Source organism: Etheostoma cragini, chromosome 10 (genome assembly GCF_013103735.1).
Source record: "Etheostoma cragini isolate CJK2018 chromosome 10, CSU_Ecrag_1.0, whole genome shotgun sequence".
Taxonomy (NCBI): Eukaryota; Metazoa; Chordata; class Actinopteri; order Perciformes; family Percidae; genus Etheostoma; species Etheostoma cragini.
In genome coordinates this window covers 17,753,541-17,770,026 of record NC_048416.1, presented here as the reverse complement: position 1 = coordinate 17,770,026, position 16,486 = coordinate 17,753,541, and the positions used below count along the sequence as shown (strand labels likewise).

At 40.6% G+C, this 16,486-nt stretch overlaps 2 protein-coding genes across 6 annotated transcripts; both read right to left on the bottom strand.

Annotated features, from left to right (window-relative positions):
* Nucleotides 1–1,032: 1,032 nt before the first annotated feature.
* On the bottom strand, nucleotides 1,033–11,418 carry LOC117951496 (sodium/potassium/calcium exchanger 3-like). Its single transcript, XM_034883213.1, has 17 exons — nucleotides 10,883–11,418; nucleotides 10,551–10,652; nucleotides 9,007–9,083; nucleotides 8,816–8,890; nucleotides 8,215–8,299; nucleotides 7,181–7,284; nucleotides 6,929–7,003; nucleotides 6,539–6,564; nucleotides 6,350–6,403; nucleotides 6,112–6,248; nucleotides 5,708–5,796; nucleotides 4,115–4,382; nucleotides 3,816–3,982; nucleotides 3,600–3,714; nucleotides 3,269–3,381; nucleotides 2,132–2,197; nucleotides 1,033–1,876 (listed from the first exon to the last, which is right to left on the bottom strand). The coding sequence occupies exons 1-17, from the start codon at nucleotides 10,989–10,991 to the stop codon at nucleotides 1,766–1,768; spliced, it is 1,773 nt and encodes a 590-aa protein (XP_034739104.1). The 5' UTR covers nucleotides 10,992–11,418; the 3' UTR covers nucleotides 1,033–1,765.
* A 653-nt stretch (nucleotides 11,419–12,071) lies between these two features.
* Nucleotides 12,072–16,103, bottom strand: LOC117951498. 5 transcript variants are annotated; one of them, XM_034883218.1, is made up of 13 exons: nucleotides 15,904–16,057; nucleotides 15,324–15,327; nucleotides 15,169–15,212; nucleotides 14,831–14,989; nucleotides 14,506–14,620; nucleotides 13,723–13,773; nucleotides 13,524–13,601; nucleotides 13,339–13,395; nucleotides 13,156–13,215; nucleotides 12,954–13,018; nucleotides 12,713–12,848; nucleotides 12,395–12,459; nucleotides 12,072–12,303 (listed from the first exon to the last, which is right to left on the bottom strand). In XM_034883218.1, the coding sequence occupies exons 3-13, from the start codon at nucleotides 15,189–15,191 to the stop codon at nucleotides 12,108–12,110; spliced, it is 1,005 nt and encodes a 334-aa protein (XP_034739109.1). In that variant the 5' UTR covers nucleotides 15,192–15,212; nucleotides 15,324–15,327; nucleotides 15,904–16,057; the 3' UTR covers nucleotides 12,072–12,107. The 5 variants fall into 5 exon arrangements, with proteins under 5 accessions (XP_034739109.1, XP_034739110.1, XP_034739112.1 ...); XM_034883219.1 differs by lacking the exon at nucleotides 15,324–15,327 and having other exon boundaries at nucleotides 14,506–14,617; nucleotides 15,169–15,251; nucleotides 15,904–16,096; XM_034883221.1 differs by lacking the exons at nucleotides 14,831–14,989; nucleotides 15,324–15,327 and having other exon boundaries at nucleotides 14,506–14,617; nucleotides 15,169–15,251; nucleotides 15,904–16,103.
* Nucleotides 16,104–16,486: the final 383 nt, after the last annotated feature.

The window sequence follows — 16,486 nt, the reverse complement described above, 5'->3', positions numbered from 1 at the left end:
GTCAAAGTAGAGAATTTTGAAAAAAAGCAGAAAAAAAGACATAGCATAGTATGTCAAAAAAGTAATAAAAAAGTGTTAGTATTGTATGTCGAATAAAGTAAAAAAAAATAATTGTATAGTATGTTGCAAAAAGTCATATTATAACATGTCAAAAAAAGTAAAAAAGTCATAGCAGATTATGTTGAAAACAGTTTTGTTTTTTTAAATCACAGTAGGTTGTGTTTGAAAAAAGTAAAAAAAAAGTAATAGTATAGAATGTCAAAAAAGTCACCAAAAAGTCATACAGTTTAGAAAAAAATTTGGTAGTTTTGTATGTCCAAAACGGTCATAGTATTCCATGTAAAAAAAAAGTATAAAAGATCATACTATAGTACGTCAACAAAAGTCATACTATAGTCTTGGGGAAAAAAGTAAAAAAAAGTTATGCACATGTCAAAAACACTAAGTCAGAACAGTCATAATATATCATCATCTAAAATAGTCATAATACGGTATATTGAAAAAAGTATGTCATAAAAATATCATAGCATAGTTTAATGTCGTAGTATAGTATGTCATATTAAGTAAATAAAAGTCATAGTGGTATAGTATGTCAATTTAAATATCTCAAAATTTTATACCAAATACCTCAATGTCAATATGTGGCAATATTGTAAGGTTGACAATTGGTGCTTTCAAAAAATATACACACAATTACATTTTTGATAAATAATCATCAGTTGTATTGATATAATAACTATGTGGGTAAAGGCAAAGAAACAGCTAGAACAGTCTGGTGTGTTCAAAATATTACATCACTCTACTGGAATGCAGCCTTTAAATCCAGGAAAAGACAACTCTTGTGTCATATCAGGATAATACTATATCCAAAACTTGAGACAATATCTAGCCTCATATATTGATATATGGCCCAGCCCTACCATTGTATAGTACACAGTTGACTTTTTAAATGTGTTGCTCTAATTCTTGCTATATGTATTACAGTTATTTGAAGCAAAAGTGAAGAAATGTACAAATGACAAAAGAAAAACCTCACAGAACAAAACATTTTATTGAACTCAACACACACGCAACGTCTCTCTCCAAACACAGACATTCAAAAACACCGTGTAGCATACAGTCACCTTGTTCCAGCACAAAAACACCACCTCTGTGCTGAGAAGCTTGGAGGAAAGAGGGGGGGGGGGGGGGGGGGGGGGGGGGGGGGGTTACGTTATGTACAAGGCCAAGACAACAGTGGCTCAGTGCAATTAACTGCAGCGTGATGATCAGCCATGCTTTGCTGTTTACAACTACAGATACAAAGGTGTGATGAAAACTCAACAAAAAAATTCACATATAATAACTTCACACAATGAAAAGCAACTATATAATCTTACAAGTGTAATCATCTGGTCATCGATGTTACTCGTGGCAGTCATTAACAATTAATAGGTAAATTAACCAACTTTAGGATTCCTTATATAGACAATATTCTTTGTTTCAGAATACAAATTCAATACTTTATAAATTAGTTTGGTCAGATTTCACAAACTCTGGGCTGGAGGTGCTCGGTACAAAACTATGTAAAATACTCGTTTATCAAAGGTAAACAATGTAGCGTTCAGGCAGCCGGTGTTGAAGTAACGCTGCTTAAACGTGTACAGCCACTCTTAAAGTGAAAATTCATCTGACTGTATATTTAATGAATAACGGCAGCACTGAATGTGGAAAACATGTCGGACCATGACTCTGCGTGCACATGTACAGGGAGTGTGAATGTCCTCTACAAACTCTCAAAGCCGATGGAGCATAGGAGGAAGATGGCGTAGAGCAGTATGAGACAGAGTCCCAGTCTGCGGTCCAACCTCCAGCAGTTCAGATGGACACACAGGACCTGAGGAGGGATGGATGGAAAGAGAGAGCTTAATTTCCTGTCGCACTGCCCTACATATCATTTCCTGAGTCTGAAAACCGAGACAAGGGCTCCATTTGTCTCTGTTGCCTCTGTCTCTGCATTGACAGGAAAAAGATAAGAGGAAAATCGTTGGTAAAGAAGAACAGGCAGCTGATGTTGGTGAAGACTCATGTTACAATCTCAGAAATAACAATATGAACGGAATTTGAACAATAATGAGCAGCTAGAACTCACAGTGAGTATGACTGAGGCCAACAGAAGAATCACTGAGTACACCAGGCCTCTGCTGTTAATTGTCACCTGAAAGCCACAGATGACAAAGCCTTAACATATTAAAACCACACAATGATAAATGCCATGTCTTACAAAGTTCATTCATGGTGTTGTACTATACTTAAATACAGCAATTTATTTCTACATTCAAGTATAAAGACTTTATTTCTTCTTTGAAATGCGGAACAATATTCAGACTTTTTATTTCTATTTGCTATGTAAAGATAAAGCGGAGTATGGCGTCCTGGGCAGAGAAGGAAGTCACACTCCCTCTGTGTGTTCTAATCCGAGCTTCTCGGTTCTCTGCTTATTCATGTCAGTGCAAGTGTAAGTGCCATACGTATGGGATGCAAAAGCGCCAGTATTTGACGAGTTGTAAGAGCCGTGTGGAGGCAATCCCAGACCACGGTTTTTTTTATATAAATATTGAGCACAGCCCCTTCAAAGGCGTAATAGGAAGGTGTTATCCTAACGAAACATGGTATAGACTAAACAAATGATCCCTCTCAATTATCACCTATGACACACTAGAAGTGTGTGATGATATCTGTATCTGCAGAGACCCTGCCCTCTGTCTGTATTTTCTCTTTTCTTCTTATCTTTTGGTGTGCATGACGTTTATGGGCGTCAACAAAGAGCCTTTGGGCCCCACGTGAGTGTGTAACCCCAAGCCAATAACAGTGTGCAGGTGGTAGCCAACGCAGCTTTTCCCCTAAGCATCTCATATTGACGCACAAGTCTAACATACACAGGCCCGCACGCACACAGGCCCGCACGCACACATAGACACACACACGCAAGCACACACAGAAACAGAGAGGATGAAGCTCTGCTTTCACTCATAACCCAACAAGGTGTGTTTTGTGTGTGTTTATATGTGCTTTGTGTGAACCGCTGCGTTCTCTATTTGGCTTTAGCGATACTACCTTCTTATTCTCCCTTCTACCTACAGTATTTTAAAAGTATTTTTCAGGTGGATAAACCAGAGGTGACAAGGGGGAGAGAGATGAGATAACCAATGAGACATCGCTATGTTTTTAGGATCATGGGTCAAGCCAGCTGTACATGATATCAGGTAGAGAAAACAGTTGGTGTTACCACTGATCCGTAACTGACAATGAGAGTCCTCAGCGCCCAAGGGAAGCCGAGGCCCAGAAGCACATCAAAGATATTACTGCCTATGGAGTTGGAAACAGCCATGTCGCCCATCCCTGCAACATTTGACATACACACAATGAAATGATGTAATATAGTAGTTGGAAGGCATTCAAATGACATCAGACATCCAGTCTAACGGCTTGAGTTTTTCATTTTTTTGTTTAGAATAAACCTGATTTAGTTTTGTAACATACCAAAATGTGCAAAAAATGCTAAGTGGTTTAAATGATTCAACAATGTAAAACAGACACACACACACACACACACCTACCTTGTCGGGCAACGATGAGGCTGGCCATGCAGTCAGGGACACTGGTGCCGGCTGCCAGAAAAGTAATGCCCATGATGACTTCTGGGATACCAAGTGTGTAGCTGATTATGGTAACCTAGACAGAAACACAGAGGGAAGAGGCTGTTATGTAGTTATGTGTGTGTGCATGTTTGTGTGCGCACAGTGCACGCACAAGTGTATTGGTGCGTTTCGTACCATCCAGACCATGAGGTACGAGAATAGGGCTATCCAGAGGGTGGAGGACAGGAAGGTGAGCAGGTACCAGCGCTCCCACCGCGGCAGGTTACAGTCGGGGATGGAGAAGTAAAGTAGGAAGCTCACGGGCCAAGAGAGCAGCCATTTCAGACGCACACACCAACCATCTGAGGAAATTATGAAAATACACCAGAGGAAGCTTGCTACAGTCAGTTTGAACCTGAGATATTTTCTAGCTGGTTATATATTTGACTCATGAAAAGATGCACAGTGTGGATAACAATGTGTTCACCACTCACGTGGCAGGGTGAAGGGTTTGAAAGGAATATTCTCGTCCTCTCCTTCTTCCTGCTCTTCCTCCTCTTCCTCTTCCTCTTTAGGATGTGCTACCCCACCTGTCTCTCCCCCCGTCTCTTTCCCCCTCTCCCTCTCTCCCTCCAGAGGCTGCTTGTCTCCCTCGGCCACCGTCCCGTTCTCTGTCCCCCATGACCCGTTAGCACCCAAACCTTCCTCGCCCGAAGCACCCCCTTCCTCTGGGCCACCCCGGGCCCGAATCAGCCTCTGCCTCTGTGGGTGGGGTGGGAGTGAAGTCGGAGAAAAGAAAGAAGGGAAAAAAGAAGAAAAGAAAATGACATGAGAAACTACTTTATCTGACTGTAGCTAACATTATGAGAACAGGCAGCCAGGCATGTCCTCACCAGAGGGGGATTTGGCATGCATTGATTGGGGGCACGGTACAGAGCAGGGGCAGCAGTGGAAGTCACACTTTAATTTGGCACTGGAAATGCGAAGCACACATGCCGGAGAGCCGAGAGAGTGAGGAAGCAGATTTGAAGATTAAGTTACTGTCTGCTTGTGTCTGGGATAATAAAAGGTGTGGATACGTGTGTTTGATATTCCATCAAAATGTATTCCCCTCATCTTTTTTGTCCTACCTCCAAAGCTCCTGTACGAACACTGCACTGTGAGTAGTATCTTACAATTGATACTGGAGGTAAACTCTCTCAAACTGTAGACAAACTAAAACCAAAGTATCAATCTCATTATACTGGTATTGATCAATATCAATACCAACGTTGGTATCAATATTTGAATCTATCTGCCCGCTAATACTTTCAAGGTTCTCCTTCTCAGTTCAGATCAAGTAATTAAGGAGAGGGTTAACTTTTCCTGCTACAGCTTACCAACCGTGATCAGAAGGCTTCATCTCCACTGCCGGTGTTGGTACTCGTTCCGAAGCTAATCCCTGTAACTCTCTCACTTGCTCTACCCCACACTCCCCACACGCACACATACCTGCTCTTTAGTGTAAATCCTCACAATAGTGTAGGCTACTTACCTATGCTTTGTCTTAGACTCTGCATGGAGCCTACGTACAACCATAAATCCACCTTAACTCTAAAACACACATTTCTGCATGAAACACATGCATTAAAAAACTACTTTTTTCGCAGCAATGTTACAGCTTGTGATGTTACAGTGACTTACATATGTTTTAATGATAGCAACACAATTCAATAAAAAAACTAGCTAGTAGATACTAAGAACTTATGGAGGACTTCACAACACTAACAAAGGAGCAGATTTACAAATATCTGGTGCAACCCAGTTCAGGTACAAGAGTACACAAGAGTGAGTGCAGTTTAAATATTTAAATACCCACCAATCTAGCCAATTAAAAAACCAGGGAATTTGAAGTTATGTGAAGGGTTAGAGCGAGTGCGGTGTACCTCGGTGATGACCATGCATCCTGCCATTCGCAAGTGGGTGAGGGGGGGGGGGGGGGGGGGGGGGGGGGGGGGGGGGGGGGGGGGGGGGGGGGGGGGGGGGGGGGGGGGGGGGGGGGGGGGGGGGGGGGGGGAATGTAGGGTGATGAGAAGGCGGAGGCTTACCTCTGAGAAGGAGAGCTGGTGGGGGTGCAGGTTCAGCAGCTCATCCACCATCACCACCCCTGAGTCCTGGCCGGCCACGGAACATGAATCTGGGAAAGGTGCAGGGAGGTAGGATGGAGGTTGGCAGGAGATATCAGTGGAAAGGAGAGGATAGCTTAATAAGATAAAAGAAAGACAGCAGAAAACAGAAAGACAAAACAGACCGAGTGATAGAAAATGTGGAGAAAAAATCTCGTCCGTTTATGCACTCTTCTATTTCCGCCTGTTGGAATTCCACAGGGTTTGATTCCACAGGCAGACTTCACTGTGTCACTGGGTCTGTTGACCGCTGCTCTGACAGAGAGACTGAGGGAAACGTTTTTAATGTTTTGGATGTACACAAGCACAAACACGAGCTGCTGCACCTGGCTTCAGCGGCACCATGTCGTTGTCACAGTCTCCGACGTTTCCGACAGCGGTCGTACGTCGCAGGCGGCTCAGCCACGGCTGACCTGCCCTGCTGCAGTGTCTCTCTGTCAGGCTGCGCAGAGATCTGTTGAACCTAAACACAAAAACACAACACACACACACAAAGATGTAGAGCGTGTGGTGGCTTGATACCAACTGGATAGAAATTTGAGAGGGGGAAAAAAAGGCACTCACTTCATGATGATTATGTAGATTCCGTACATAGAGATCAGGATGATGGTCTCCCACCTTAAAACATGCACACAGACACCAACACCGATTCATTAATACCACATTCATCACAATGACAGTCAGCTATCCTGAAACCTGACACTTAAACAACATAGGCTTCTGAATTATAATCAAGGTTAATTACACTCTTACCACATGACTTTTTCATCATAGATCACCTGAAAAAACAATATAAATATACTTCAATTACACCACAAAAAAATAAATATTTGTACATGTTTTATCAAAGGAACCTAAGAAAAGGATTGATTTGATAATACTGGCCAATATATTGACTACTATTAGCTTGTCACGTCTTGGTTACAATTCTAAAAACCAAACCTATTTAAGGGACAATATTGAAAACATGTCATGTGCTAATACTAGTAATTAATGACTGATAGGCCTATGACTTAATATTGGCCTCGGAAGTCCATTATCGTCAAGCAATAATATTGTATGACGTGAGTATTTTTTTCTACTGGTTGCCATATATACTCGTCATCTGTTGTTTCTGGAGTAATTAAATGGAAAGTTTCTCACCAGGATAAGCACCAGTATGGACAGGATGTAGAAGGCAGCGTCACGAAACAAAGGCCACCAGCTCAGAGAGATGGTCTGGAAAGAGAAGACACAAAGTAAAGTAAAGCAAATGTTGTGAGAACAAAAATGTGACGTGATGTCATCATGTGAAAAAAAAATATATATATATATATATCTGTTTGCTTTTATGTTTAATGAGTTTTATTAGTACAGAAAATGTGAGATCAGTTCTCATTTAAGCTTAAGCTGGACCTGTCCAGAGAAGATGCCACAGAGGCCGATGATGACCAGGATGTTAAAGACAGCTGATCCCACAATAGTTCCCACACCCACGTCTCCTTTTGTGATAAACACCCCTAAAAACACAGAACAGGAAAGAGCAAGCCATAAATCATCAGCAAAAACTAAAGTAATGTGGCAATCTGTTAGAAATGATAGATTGCATCTCTCTCCCATACATAAATATGTATAAAGTAAGGTATAATATCTCTCTCCTCTGGACAGAAAAATTGTTGGTTTATAACCAAGAGGGCTGGGCAAATATATTTTATCCTATGCTCTTATATTGCCTAAAGTCACTTTAATATATGTAAAGGCCAGCCTATTTTTTATTTGTGACTAAAATAGATTATTTCAGGGGCATTATATGAGAAAATGTCCTTTAGCCAAATGGATTTAGAAGCAAAGTTTTTATTCCTACAAACCACAACAATACATCTGCTTCAATTTGATTAAACTGCATGATATGGCTTCTGACAAACGTAGCAGTGTACAGAATAATCCCTATAGTGTTCTAGTTTATCACATTACCACGGCATGGTGTACAATGGTTCCTGTATACTGTATGTTTTATATGTGGGCCGAAGTTTCCAAACACTGTGAACAACGTCCTTATTTTGTCTAAATTTCACCATGGAAACTTTAAACTTTTCGATGCCAATGCCTGGATCTTTTCTACCCAAAGTGTTTTTTTAAATCTATGTCCATATTTATGATTGCAATTGAATTGAATTTACTGAAACGCTAATGATTTGTTGGGAAAAAAAACACTTGTGGGCCATATAACTTGCAGGTGAGCTGGCAAACCATCAAACAAAAATATGGACTGTGCTCTTCTCGCTGTCTTTTTCTACTTTTGCTTGAAATCAGTGCCGAGATGAAACTGACTCCCCTCAGCCCTGATCAGGTGAAGATGTCTATGATTGCAGGTAAGTGGAGCACTAATGGGGCAACCATTGGGCTAATCCATGAGAGTGGGTAATTGATTAGACAAATACCCTACTGACCAATAAGAGAGGTGAAAAGCTCGGGGGCGGAGCTCCCGGCTGCCATAAAGGTTGCCCCGGCAACATCCTGACTCAGCTGAAGGTTCTGGAGGACAGAGGAAGACACGTTTAATGATGGAAGGATGAGGCTGTTGATCCACAATTAACAATTTTCCCTAGCACATACACTTGTACTCATGTGTGAGTAATTATGATGCTAAAAAGCTACAGTGCAAAGTTATCTGGAGAAAATGTTGAGCCTTTAGAAAAAAATAAGATAAGATATTTGTAATGTTTCAATTAATAAAAATGTGCTTGTTGCTGGGTGACACAAGTGGGGGAGATATAAGTTTTGATATCTGGACTAATACAGCGTTTGTTTACGTCTTCTTGTGGGAAAAATATAGACAGTCAGAAAAATAACTCCATCCTTATCCTTTAAAGGTTTGGGTGAAATCAGATAAACAGATGCTTTGTAAAAATCCCAGTTAACACCTGAAAAGCACATCAACATCAACAATCTAATTGCAGACTCTAAACAAATCTAACTCTCTTTCTTGTTAAAAAAAAACTATATGTCCTACAGGATTTGATTTATTTATCAGATGTCTTTAGTTCATACCTCTGATACTTTTTCCAGTGATGGCACAAAGTAAACATCACACACAACTGCCAGTGCATGAAACATGTAGATCGCCTGTGAAAAGGAGACACATTATTGCCCATATGGCTTATAGAAGCATTTCTGTTTGTGAGTTTAATGCAACAAAATGAAGCGTCCATTTCAAATTGTTAGGAAGAGGCGATACTCACACAGAGAACATGAAGGACTACCGCTCCCTGTCTCTTCTGCTTCAGAGTGAAGAGGTCTTCAGGAAAATCACTGATAGCTGGAGAAGGGATGGACAGAGAGTGACCTTATGATGTGTAAAATGGGGGAACTTCCTGAACTGTAGAGCTGAAACAGTTAGCGGATGAATTGATTAGTTGATCCGCAGAAGCAAATATTCAATGAACTGTTATTTCACCGGCCCAAGTTGAAAGACTGTTGGTTTCAGGGTGAGAGAACTGTCTTAAAGGTACGCTGATCCTTATGCATAAATTGTAATTTCATTGCAATATCATTTTCTAAAGTATGTTATATACTAACTGAGTGAGACCTGTGAACTGATTTCTGGTCTACCATTCAAAAAACACAACTTAGATGTGTAGTCTGTGAGGTGATCAGTTGGAGTCACTGCGGCACTGGGACCAGAGCAGAACCGGTCCAGAACCTTCAGACAACACCAGTTGAGTCGCATTATAATTGAGTTTTCAGCCCTTTTTTAATGTTTCATCTTGTGACTTCACACTGTCACTCATGCCGTATGCATCCACGTCTCAAACTCTTTCAATAAAGCCAGCGATTCCTATGAAGTCAATCTTCAGAGGCATCAAATTTGGCTGAGTTAGACGACGCATCGCAACCACCCTCTTTCAACCTGTAAGGTAGTGTTTCGCTCGACTGCACCGTCTTGCACAAATAAGCTCAAACTAATGCCACAACTCACTGCGCCATAAAGAAGCTTTCATCAGGAGGCAGCTCAAAATAACAATAAAGAAACCTCTCAAGGGACTTTCTGATTTATTTGTGAGTCAGGATTCATAGAACCTTCATTGAAGATGAAGGTAACAAACATGTGAGGGAAACAACTGTGACTAAAGTGTCTGAGATCCTGCACAGAGGAACATTGTGCAGTTAGTTAGCAGCTACCATGCATCACATGTCGGGAGACACAAATATGGTGTGTGATATTATGACAACCTGTCACAAGATTTTGTTTAGACACGGATCAAACAGTATATTTTTATCACCAACAACAATATAGTGCTCTTGAAAATAGAAATTTGTTAAAAGGAAGAACATGTCTTTGAGGCCTTGAAGTTAATCTGTACTGTTTCCCCCCCAAGGCGATATTTGTAGCTCAATATATTCTCTGTAATTGGATACAGAATCTCTTCATCTCACACTAGACTGTAAGACGCTGTCTCTGATTCTCTCTTAAAAATTCAAAACAGCCAATTAGATCCATGCACACAAACAAGAGATGAGAGAACTGATGATGAGAGGCTACCAATCAGCAGGTCATGACAGGCACTTTGAACAGCTCCAGATGCACAAGCTATCCAACCACAAATTCAGCATTCAGTTTCCTAGCAACTGGGTCCCCACAAAGGCCTAACTGTTTAAACATCTAGATGTGCAGAGTTTGAAGAAATGAAGGATAAGGTGGAGGGAGAGGTAGATTGACGCGCGCGCCTACACACACACACACACACACACACACACACACACACACACACACACAATGTCTCACCGGATCTAGAAATACTGTAATTTTCATTGTTGACTTTTTCTTGTTGCAAGAGCTCTTTCTTGGACAGGGAGATATCCTGATCCACAGTAGATGCATTGGAGCCTAAAAAGAAGGATTGACATAAATAAATCCACGAGTAGCAGCTATACAGTAAGTTTACCCAACTTGTATTTATTTGTGCCTACTGTGCTGCTTTAAACTCTCGTTTAAGGTTGTATTATTGCAACCTAACATTTAAATAATTTAAGAATTGTATGGTCATGGACAGCACACGGATAGGTTTACTGTAGATGAAATCACGACATTTTGATGTGTTGTTCCTTGAAAAGCACCTGTATCATCGTTGAAGTTAAAGATCCAGGCGGCTGCGAGCAGACCGACTCCACAGACGCAGAACCGCGGGAGGAGGCGCGTCTGCCTCGGTCTCCTCGGCGCCTTCATCCCGCCAGCCGCTCGCCGGCTCTCCGCTCAGAACATGTCCCTGCTGCCGCCACTCCTCCTCACACAGCTGGTGCGGTTCTCGTTATACAGACTGGATCAAACTGGCCTTTGGCTCTTTTCCGATTTATTGTCTTTCAGCTATTTAGCTTCGGGCTCCATCCACGATACAGGAGGATGCTTGATAGGTTTGGCCTGTCATTAGCATCTCAGTACGAGTCTGTCCCCGCGCAGCATCCGCGAGCTCAAACTGCAGCACACACAAAATGAATCATCAGCCGGCTATGTTGAAAACATCTCTCGATTCAGACCATCCTCTCATTCCTCCTGCCCTACATTTGATCCCCCACTTTATGATTTTCCGTATGGGAGGGGGTGTTTTCCTGAAGTCACAGACAAGACCACCAGGGAGCGCCTTCAGCTGGGAGGGGCGACTTTCACTGGAGCACGTCATTCAAAATGTGAAAATGACTTATTTATTTATTTATGAATGTTAAAGTGAAACTGGGACACTAACCTGACAATAATAATAACGAACAGTCTTATAGTGGCAGACTGGACTGCTACTCACATCAAGAACTCATCTCTTTGGTCCCAGATTTATTGAAGTGTATCTTCATAACACACTCGCATGGCCATATATGAAGAGATCCCTTCGTAAATCTATTTAAATATAAGTAAAATCCAAAGTTCAAAATACATCTAAAGTACAAAAGTCCCTTTGTATTTCGACAAATAAACAACTATATCAAACAAAACCTTTTCCAATGCAGCCTACAATCTTAGGTCGATGTGTAGTGGCCAGGAGGACTAAGAAAAATAAGAACTATTAAATAATTTTTTTAAATAAACATTGGTTTGAGCTAGACGTTTGAAACAAAAACGTTGTATACTATTTCATACATCTCTTCTTTTAAATCAGTGCACAAACTCCTAATAAATGGGCAAAATGATTTATATCCCACTGCACATTTCATGTAGGCTAGTATTTCGCAAAACATAAACTATTTAATAAACCCATTAGCCCAATGATCTGCCTAGTAGAAAACATTTTCAGCTACAAAAAAAACAACAATAAGCCAAAAAGAGTTAACATGTTTATAAGTGGAAGTGTTTAAGTCAAATAGGAGGTAAAGCCCCGTATTGCACACTGCAGTAGGGCTGTAACATCAGGCGTGCGCCACTCCACAAGGTGTTGATGGAAAAGAAGTTTCCTGTACAGCTTCCTGAAGCCACAAGGGCCGAAACGGTGAGGATGACAAACAGCAGAAAGAGTCTTGCTCTCTGGAAGGCTGTCTCCAAGACACCTGCACACCTTAGACAATGAAGAAACCAGAGGGACGATTATGAAAGAGGTAACAAAATATGATTCAGAGCCATTATGATATAATGCAAAACTTCAGTACCTTTTGGTCTGAAGATCTACTGTGGCACTTTGAGGCTTTGGCAGCTCCTCCACCTCAAATTCTTCCTGCACATAGAGTACCAGACATCACTAATCCCCTCATTTCAACATCCAGTCTTTGGATTTACAGTGGCACACTCTAGTGGTCACTTGTGGAAGTACAGGGTAATACAACTTAAATCTACACCCAGTTGCCACAAACTGGATTTATTGCAAGACTGCATTACTTTTATCCAGGTGAGCATAATAAACTGGCAACTGAGTGATATTTACAGTCTCTCATGTTTAAAAGTCTACACACAGGAGGGAGGGGTCATACATGTCTAAGATCTGTGGAGTCTGACATGTTGGTTTTCACTTCAGCTGAAGAGGCCAGCAGATTCATTTCCTCTGCGAAGGACATAGCGGGACCGAGCGATCCTTCCTTTTCTGCCATCAGGTCATTCACAAAAGCGCTAGAATTTAACAGCAGACACAGAGTACAGTATGATTGCAAACACACCACTCAGTGTACATCATGATGTACATTTAGAGCAAAGGATATAATGTTTCAGAGTTACAATGAGGCCTCATCCAGTCTGTTCTCCAACTGTTCACTGAGCTTCTGATTTGTCAGCCTGAGATCCTGGAGCAAGGAAACATGATCAGACACACTTCCACAGATCATAACAATGAGACTTAATATGAGAGCGGTCAGTTGCTGAGTAAATATTGCTCTTTCTGCTTTTTTAACTGGATAGAAATGGTTGAGAATATCTTTACCTTTATGATGTTGGAGCACTCTTCTACGGCCTCCTCCAAGTGCTTTAACTGCAAGTTTTTCTAAAACACACATGAAGAAATTTGATGTTAAAATAATTAAAAAGACAAAGAACTGTCAAGATATTCATGTTGAAGTCCTAAGAGAAAGATCCATCTTTACGTCGCTGTTGTCTGTGTTCCTACCTGATGAATAACCTCATCCCTTTTGAGCAGCCCTAACTGAGCCTCTCCCATGCTACACTGAAGAAACACACAATATAACAAATAAGAAGCTGTTTGACCATGTGACATGACTAATGCAAACACTGCTAGATTGAATGGGGAAAAAGAAATAATCAAAACATTTTAAGTGGAATCTATTGTGTTACCTCCAGGGTTTGAAGTGAAAGCTTGAATCTGCTCAGGCCAATCTTGTCCTGGTCTCTCTCTTGCTGGAGGATCTTGAGCTGAAAAAGTCCGAACAACATTTAAATGTGCCAATTATTTTGAAATGTCTGTATCTCTTCTAACTACGGTAGTATATGATGACAGGTCATAGTGCTATGTGAAAAGTAACAGATATCAAACCTCAGTAATTAGCTTCTTATTATGTTCCATTATCATGGTGTACTCCTTCTCCTGCATGAAAACACAACATGAAGGGTTACCATATGTAAATATACAACATATATATTTATGTTGTCTGTAATGTATCTGATTTACTTCACTAACTATGAATGCACTGATATTTAGATTTAATCCTACTGTGCAGTTGCCCTGTCTGACAAATATGGGTAGCATAGCAACTGCATTGAATGTAATTAAGTCTCAAAAATAGCCTGGAATTGTTGATAACATAGTTAGCATAAGGTTTTGGAAGAAAAAATAACATATAACACAGATGTCACACCTCCATAAGATGGCTGTTAAAGTGCCGTACAGTAATAAAACCCTAGCTGGTATTACCCTATTTTATGATTAAATATCAACAAACTTGCAATCCATTATTTTTAATTAAATGCAAAGTAACAATTAAAAAAAACTGATGGATGAAATTTAAAAAAAGGAATAATCCTTTTTCTTATCAAAGGTTGCCTAAAAACTAAAATCCTTGACATTCACTTCTGGGGTTTACATTGACCCACGACCTGGATTAGACTACAGTAACACAAACCATTGATCAATACAAGATAGGACGAAGATACAGTGGTTTCTAAAAAATTACACAAATCATTTGAATGTTAATTTATGTTTCTAGCAGCTCAGAACTCTGCCTGAAGCAACACTGTGCCAGGCTGTTTATCAATGCAATGTAAGACTAGATACCATCAAGGATTTTTCTTTGCCTTCTTATACCTTCTGGTTACTCACCAATTTCTGAATCTTTTGTTCACTGCCTCTTTTTGCATTGAGGTCATCAGCCAGGAGGGAACTGCAAGGCTCTGCTTCAACCTGCTGTGCTTCACTGATGTTCTTCTCCAGGCTGCAGAGAAACAAACTCATCTACCTGCTCTTGACTGATTTCCCCCCATTAATGTTAAAGCACAACTTCAAAAACACCAAGTAACAAAGATAGGGCTGGCACAACAAAAACATAAAAAATAACGACAAAACAGATAGAAAATGAAAGACATATAAGCCAACATGTCTGTTGTCTTCTGTTACTGAGTGGGGACAATTGTGTGTGACTAGTTACGCTTTCACTTGTTTTCTGAGGTTGGCGTTCTCTGAGCGCAGCATTGCCATATCATCATCTGCAACATCCAGCCATTGCCTCATTTTAGCATTCAGGTCCCTCTGTTGGCTGTGAGCATAATCCAGCTCCGTTATTTTCTCAAGCATCGCCGTTGGTGTCCTACACACACACACACACACACACACACACACACACACACACACACACTATTATGACTGTATACAAAGTGTATTCACGTACACTAGCATGTGCACATGCCAAAACACACACCAGATCTAGTTCCATAGAGTGCATTGCAACTTTTCCCTGTGTGGGTTTATTCAGTGAACATCACTTACATATTTTCCTCTGTGACATCCATCCTGCTGGTTTACTCCTCCCTCCCACGACTTTTAAGATACATTTTCCATTTTCTTCCAGCCTTTATTTGTAAAAGAAAAATACATATATTTTTGACAACGTTTATGACTGTGGTCCACTGAACTGTGTTGACGGTGTGCATCTCTCAATGTAGGATAGACTTGACTGATGCTGTTAACTTATCTAACAAACATTAACATTACACGTATAACATATATTAATTATTAAGACATTTGCATAAAGCAGAAATCTCTGCAATGAGAAGCGCCAAAATATCTACGCCATTTTTCAACCTTCCAAGGCTGATTTTACCTGTCTAATAAAAAGAAGAGATTCTGGGATTGAAATGACTTCCATTTTATTATTAAAGGCACTTTAACATATTTATATATATAAAAGAGGCTGTTAACTAGAGTTATCTAACTTTGGTTAAAGTCCCATTATTTAAAGAACTGAGGTAATGTTAGCTACAACTTATCATTGATCAGCTTGTTTAGTTAAAATGCTAATAATTAACATGTGAAAGTAACGTTATGTGTGATGGAGAAAATTATGAGGGTTTTTCAATACCTGTTGACAGCTAGTAACATTAGCTAGCTACCATTTCTCAGCTAGCATAGCACCCGTGGATACAAGTAGACCAAAGTTTAGCGTACTACTACAAATGTTTTATACTTATATGCGCTTTAAAATATACAACAAAAATGCCTTACCAGCGAGTAAATCCAAACTAATAAGGTTAGACTGTGGTCTAAAGTACAGCAGCTAAATTGTGGTTCTGGCTGCTAAACCAAGCGCAGGAAGCCTGGGTTGCTAGGTTACCATGCACCTGGCACTAACCTGGGTGCGCCTTCAGGCCTTTATTATTATTATTTTTTGTTTACAGTCATTGGTTCAGCCCATAGACTGTATATTGACAGTCAACAGCAGACTGTATATTAACAGTCAACAGCAGACTGTATATTAACAGTATGGTTGAGCCCAGTGACTGTAAAAAGATTCAGCCCCGGCCCAGACAAAGCGGTGTGTGTAGAGCGCGCCGTTTCACACCATCAGTGACGGCCTGGGATCAAAAGCCCGCCGTGGCATTTGCACAAATACAGCATGGCCAGTCCGTCATTGCGCCCCATGGACGTCGTTTTAAAAATATGTTTTACACCGTAGCAAAACGGTACAGTTTGCAGAACGCGCCCCTGTTTAGAAATGTTTGAGAAGATTAATTAAATTGAATTAAATGGTCTGTGTTGGGTTCTCTGCATTAGAATAAAAGCTTAATAGGTAGATTTGACTGTTTAC